General features: G+C 52.2%; 1 protein-coding gene across 1 annotated transcript in view; it reads left to right on the top strand.

Moving 5' to 3' along the window:
- Positions 1 to 6,594, top strand: part of Ccnb2 (cyclin B2) — a 33,026-nt gene extending 26,432 nt beyond the window's left edge. The window contains exons 8-9 of the mRNA XM_004628862.3: positions 5,344 to 5,454; positions 6,312 to 6,594. Of these exons, the coding sequence (XP_004628919.1) occupies positions 5,344 to 5,454; positions 6,312 to 6,422 (222 nt within the window). The 3' untranslated portion in view covers positions 6,423 to 6,594. The remainder of the gene's footprint in view (positions 1 to 5,343; positions 5,455 to 6,311) is intronic.

Below are 6,594 nucleotides of genomic sequence, written 5' to 3'. Positions count from 1 at the left end.
TGTTTAAAAAATCTTTTACTATTTGGTACAGAGTCTTGCTGTACAGTTCAGACTCATAGTGGTCCTCCTGTCTCAGCCTCCCCAGTGTTGGCATTACAGGCATGTGCCACCACGCCCAGTTTCAGTGGCCGGCACAGTGCCCAGGGTTCTGGGGCCAGCATGGCATATGGTGCTGGGAATCAAACTCAGGTCCTTGTGCTTGCCAGGCAGGCGCTTTTAATCATGGGAGATTGGAGTTGTACCTGCCTCGATTATCTGTATGTCAAATTCTTTTTCCACCATGACATCCATGAGCAGTGTTTTTATATCATATGTGTCACGTATCATACGTGTTAATGGATTGAACTCAGGCCCCTGTGCGTGCCAGGCAAGCACTTATTCTACTGAGCCGTCTCCCCGGCTCCTGGTCTGAGCAGTCTTATGTTACTAGTCTTTCTGTCGTCTAGCAGCTCCTGCGTTGATTTCTCTTAGTCCCTTGCTGTTTTTAGGAAATCTTTCTTTTCAGCATCCCTAACTGCGAGCCTGCCTTCTGTGTCTGAGGTTGTGTCCTCACATCGGCTGCTGCTGCTGCAGATCTTGTCTGTGCAATCTGTGTTCTCCTGGATCTGCTTGAATCTGTTCTCTGGATCCATGTCTTTCATTCATGGCTTCCGTCATTTTCTTAAGCTCCTTTATTATTTTTTTAATCTATATCTGCTCTAAAGTCACCAGCATGGTTTTCATTGTAGACATCAACTCTGTTTTATTTTTTAACATTTATTTATTGTGTGTGTGTGTGTGTGTGTGTGTGTGTGTGTGTATGTGGCCAGCTCAGCCCACCAGGGGGCGCGGCTGGCTGGCATGTGGTGCTGGAGGATCGAACCGCTGTCCCTGTGCTTTGCCAAGCTTGTTCCAAGTAGGTGCTTTAGACCACTGAGCCATCTCTCCAGCCCCTCAACTCTGTTTTAGAGAGTTATTTCTGATTTGATTTTTTTTTCTAGAGCCTCACTAATTTGCTTTGTTGTTACCACTTCAGAGAGGCCAGGTGAGTGGCTGTTGGTTGTCCCTCCTCATTGCCCCTGGGTTTGCCTTTGGTGACCTGGAGGTCTGGGGTTGCATGCTGTCTTATGTGTCTTCTCACTTTTTTAAAAAAAAATTGTTTTTAGTTTAATTCTTGGGTTGATGCTTGTAATTGCCTACGGTGGGTTTCTTTAAAGCTAGTACTTAGAACCTCTAGGGAATGACTACTTTTTAGAGGTGTGTCCAGGTGTAACTGGTTTTTTGGTTTTCAGTCTGTGTATGATCTACCTGTTCAATTTGTTGGGGATGAGAAATTGGTTCCTGTTTGGCCCATCTTCTGGTTCTTTGGCATTGGCCCATAGTATTTGCTCTCTTTTTTTGGTACTGGGAATCAAACTCATTACCTTGTGCTTGCCAGACAGGCACTTGTGTCTCTGAACTATATCCCCAGCTCCATGGTATTTTCTATAATCCTTAGGCAATCTCAGTCTTGGAATAATACCAGAAAGAACATCTGGTTAGAACAGTTATGTCACTTTGGCTATCGTGGTACAATCAACAATAACAATAGCATCAGACTCAAACTAGAAAATGACAAAGTAAAGTAACCATTTTTTTTTAAAGTGAAGTAAGCATTAATTTGCCATCTTTAACTATATGAGCTAGATTTGTGGTTATATAACAAAGCCTAAAGCCAGAAAACTATATGCAGTAAATCCTTAATATGTCAGTTTCACCCTCAGGGGAAAACATTTAAAACAGGTTAGGGGAAAAAACAGAGCCCCAGAAGAAGAGGCAGAAGGTAGAGCAGGGCATGAAGCCGCGGGGATCACGCACTTGGGAGAGCTGCGGAGGGCCGGAGGGCAGAGGGAGGGAGGAAAGGAAGAGCAGAGCCGAGCCGGAGGGAGCTGGCCGGAGCTGGCCCGAGCTGGCCGGAGCTGGCCGGAGCTGGCCGGAGCTGGCCGCACGGTCCCGCTCATGCAAATAAGATCAGTGAAGGAGAAATAGCAAGAACAATGACAAAGAACACGTGGGGAAAGAGGGCGAGGGGACGAGAAAGGTCTGCTTCCAGGGTCGTCTCCGTCACCCGCAGGTCGCTGGGGATTTATTCCGTGGCTGCGGCGGGGTAGTCTCTGAGCTGGGGACCAACTGGAGCCTCGCGGGGTGCTGAGGGCTGGACCAGGCAGCTCTGATTCTGGGCTCAGTTCGCCCCTCCAAGGTGGCGCGTGGCCAGTCACTCGGGACGACCGAGCCCGCAGCAGTCACCCCCGCTAGTGCCCACCTTAGGTCCAGCCGCGGCTGGGGAGCTCTGGTGTCCCCGCAGTCACTGTGCCTGCAGACCCGAAATGCTGCTCTGGTGCCGGGCGTGCCGGCTGGGAGGAGGAAGGCCCCTCTGCAGCCTCCTGTCTGCGGACGCCTCCTCTTTTCCCGCTCCCCGGGGTTCTCTTCTCGGGGAGCCCACCTGCCTCCTGCTCGCGTTCACAGCTCTCGGGCTCTTGCGAAGTCCTGGGTGGCACGCTGCCACCTCGCTGATAGTCCTCTGTCTCGCTGACGGTCCTCTGCTGGGCTTTTTCTTACTTCTTCAGTCTCATTGGCTGTTGATGATCTGACCAGATTTTTATGTACTCTTGGTTCCATTTTCTTTTCTTTTTTTTTGGCAGAACCCGAGATTGAACTCAGACCCTTGCACTTGCAGGCAAGCGCTTAGTCTTCTAAGCCATCTCCCTGGCCCCGGTTCCATTTTCATATATTGTGTGTGTTCAGAAATGCGTACTTTTCGGTTCTCTAACTTATTAGAATATAGGTTGGCCAAGTAGTCTCTAGCTTCTTGATTTCAGTGGTGTCCCGTTTCCCCTTTTCCATCTCTCATAGTATTGATCAGGATCTTCTCTCTCTTCTAGACAAACTTGCTAAGTGCTTAACAATCTTGTTTATATTTTCAAAGAACTAACATTTTGCTCGATCCTCTGGATCTTTACTTTTTGTTTATTTACTTTTTTGAGACAGCATCTCCTCAGGTAGCCCAGGCTGGTCTCCATCTTGAAATCCTCCTGCCTCAGCCTCTTGAGTGCCAGGATTACAGGTGTGCACCACCGTGTCTGGCCGTCATCTTTATTTCCTTGTATTAGATTTGGTTTGGTTTGTTCTTGTTTTTCTAGTAACTTGAGATGCATTGATTAGGTTGTTCCAAATCTCTGATTTGTTTGTTCTTCTCTAGGCTCTCCTAGGCTTAAACTCCCCTCTTAAATGGCCTTGCTGTGTCCAGGAGAGTGTAGTGTGGCCGTGCCGCTGCGGTTTCTGCTCTGAAGCGCACCTGCCCTGTGGAGGAGTTGTTTTCAGAGCCATACCCTGCCCGGATTTGCAGCCTGCAGTTGCCCCAGCTTTTCCCAGGCCAGTGCTGCTGTCCTGCTGTTGGGTCCAGGGCAGCGGGCTGTCTCTGGCTGCCGCCGGGCCCTCTCCACCTGGGCCCCAGGACTGCTGGCCTGCTGCCTGTCCCTTGTCCCTGTGTTTCTTTCCTGTCTCTCCAGCTTTCAGCTTCCTGGTAGCCGTCCTGCTGTGCTTGCCAAGCACGCAGCTCTTCCTGGTGGCCTTGATCCCCCCTCCCAGGAAGCTGTCACCCACTGCCTGCTTCTGCCTGCCATTTGAAAAAGTGTAGCCTCTTTCATTTCCTTGAACTTTCTACTTATTACTTCTGAGGTGCTGTGGGGGGAACCAAGGTCTCCCACTGGGCAAGTGCTCTACCACTGAGCTGCACACCCAGTACATATTTTTCTTTTTAAAGATGAGAATAGCTAACTGTAGAAGAAAAATGATGATAGAGTTAGAAACCTGCCTTGCTTTTTTCTTTTTTGCCACAATGTCTTGCTATTTTGACCAAGCTGGTCTAAAACTCCTTGGCTCAAGTCACCCTCCTGACCCAGCCTCCCAAGTACCTGGAATGACTGGCATGGGCCTTGTTGGTTGACTTAGAATCCACTACTTTTAAGCCCTCAGTGGAATAACTGACTGATGGTTGGATGAACTAATTTGGAGGCAGTACGTTCGCATGGCCTTAAGCGCCGCCTCAGTTGGGGAAATTCAAACACTGACGCTGTGCTCCACGGTGGCGATGGTCCTGGGAGGTGGTGCCGTGGTAGGGTGGCGCCGAGGTGGCATGGCGTGTCCTCTTGTCTGTGACACGCGGGTGGCTGACCGCTGCCAGCTGTGTGTAGGGTGGAGGAGAAGCGTGGTAAGATCTCAGCCACTGAATCAAATGCAGGCTCTGCCAGGTTCGTTATCATCTTGAACAAAGTTTGAGGCCAAAATGTCTTTTTGACCCGTTCCCTGTGTGCTTCCTTGAACTCTTAGAGTGCAAGTGTTGTGCGTTGTCCTCACTCTTTAGCTCTTTTGCCCTCGAGCTCTTTGAGGGCTGCGCTGTGTCTAGCCCAGGGTGGTGGTGCAGGCCTTGCCGGTGGCCTCCAGACTGAAGCCAAGGACCGAGGGTCAGGGACTGCAGCTCGAGCCTGGGCAGCTTGCCCTGAGTCAGAAAGCAAGACGACGCCTGGGGTGGAGGCCTCTGCAGAGGCCCTGGGTTGAGGCCCAGTGTGAGAAGGAAGGGCTGCGCTTTGCAAATCACGCCAGGCGTGTAGCAGGGCAGGGTGGTGTTTAGGGTTTCCTCAGAGAACTCTGGAAGGAAGGGCTGTCTGTGTCCTCGTGCATGTTGATCTGTTACCCAGCAGCAGCATCCCCGTGCGGCTGTGGGCTCCGATTCTCGGCACTTCCTGGGCTAGCTCCGGTCTGGAGCTGGCAGATGGCTCCAACCGCACAGTTCCTAATGCTAAACCTCTTTCTTTGTGGCAAAGTGCTCATGACTGAGCCCAACAGGGCGATGCCCACGTTTGTGATGCATGCCCCAGGCCCTGAGAGGGGCCCTTGCTGCCTGGTTTTGCTTTCACAGGGCTTGTACTTTTTTTCCTCTTCTAGTATGGGACTCAGGGTAAGCCTGAAGCTTTGCTCATGTTAGACATTTAAAAACGTTCATTAGTGCATGTTGGTTGTCCCTAAAGATCCCCTTCCTCGTGGGGAGCGGCACGTGCACATCTGGACCGTCTGTGCTTTTGTTTCCCACCTCCAGATGAGAACGGAAGTAAGCTTTAAACTTTGTTAGTCAAAGTACCCTACATCCTCATTTAAAAAAAAGTTACCCAGAGGCCTTTGGCTCTGGATGAAGCTTGTCCTGTCCTCTGTAGCGCATCCTGCATTGCCAGGGCAACGGTTGCTGGGGCATTGAGTTTGGGAGGCGAAGGCTGCGTGTGTGGGATGTGTTCGCCCTCAGTGACGCCTTCCCCCTTGCCTGCGTTTCAGAACTTAAAGCAGCAGTACTACACGGGCTACTCAGAGGGCGAGGTGTTGGAAGTCATGCAGCACATGGCCAAAAATGTGGTGAAAGTCAACGAAAACTTGACCAAATTCATTGTGAGTACTGCTGTTTGGTGTGGGCTGCAGATGCCAGGTCCTGCGCGGCTCACGTTTCTGTGTCAGTGTGTTGCTGACGTGTGTGGAGGTCCGACTTGGGCACAGATCTCTCCTGTGTGTTCTCCTGGTCAAGCGGGGATGTGTCTGGAGCTGATGTGGCGAGTAGGCTCCGAAGCGAGGGTGGGAGGTGACCCTGGCCAGCCACCCGGCTTGGGCACCTAGCAGGCCGGGCTGGGGGGTGCCTGTGACTGGTGCCAGACGTCATGGAGGATCGGCGGGCCCGGGCCTCTCACCAGGCTGTAGTGTTGTGCCGGGAAGGTGGGTGAAGGGCGGGCATAGCCCAGGGCAGGGCCAGGACCAGGAGCTCCTGGGGTGGGGGCCCAGGTGTGTCCTGCATGGCTCACTGCAGAAGAGCAGCAGGGGCCAGCTTGGGGTCATGCTGTGCTCAGCAGGGGTCTGGCAACAAGGGCGTGGACGTGTCCTGCGGCGCAGCCTGTGCGCTCTGCTTCAGGTTTCGGTCTGCAGGTGTGGCCTGGGCTGAGTGGGCACTGGGTACCACTCCTGCACTGCCAGCTCTGCTGCTGGTCCTGATGTCTGCTGTGGCAAAGCTTGCCCACCCAGGCCTTCTGGTAGCTTGGGAGACAGAGCCCACTGCCTGGGCCTTGACAGTGCCTTCCTGTCGTCTACCCCCACCCATGGCTGGTGGGGTTTTGCTTACTCAGGTGCCAGGGGCTGGTTGGGCAGTCGATTGGGAGCCAGGGCATCACAGCACCAGCTGCAGATGGTGGGGGACCCTCCGTGACCTACACCCAGTGAGGGGCTTGGTCCCGACGCGCTATTCCCTTCCACATCTGCAGGCCATCAAGAATAAGTACGCCAGCGGCAAACTCCTGAAGATCAGCACCATTCCACAGCTGAACTCCAGGGCCGTCAGGGACCTCGCCTCCCCGCTGATGGCCAAGCCCTGAGCTGCTGGGCTGCACCCGCACTTGGGTTTTTCTTCCATCCTTTTCTTTCTTCTCTTCTCTTTTCTTTTTTTCTTTTATTTTTTATTGGCTAGGAACTCTCAATTTGTAAGTAGTCCTCTGGTCTTTCATGCAATGTCTTCTCAGACTATTTTTCTAAATATACACTAAAAAT

The sequence above is a fragment of the Octodon degus genome, unplaced genomic scaffold (assembly GCF_000260255.1).
Source record: "Octodon degus isolate 3935 unplaced genomic scaffold, OctDeg1.0 scaffold00026, whole genome shotgun sequence".
In the NCBI taxonomy this organism is placed as follows: Eukaryota; Metazoa; Chordata; class Mammalia; order Rodentia; family Octodontidae; genus Octodon; species Octodon degus.
Note: the sequence above shows the minus strand (reverse complement) of the source record. Positions and strands in the feature narration are given on the sequence as shown.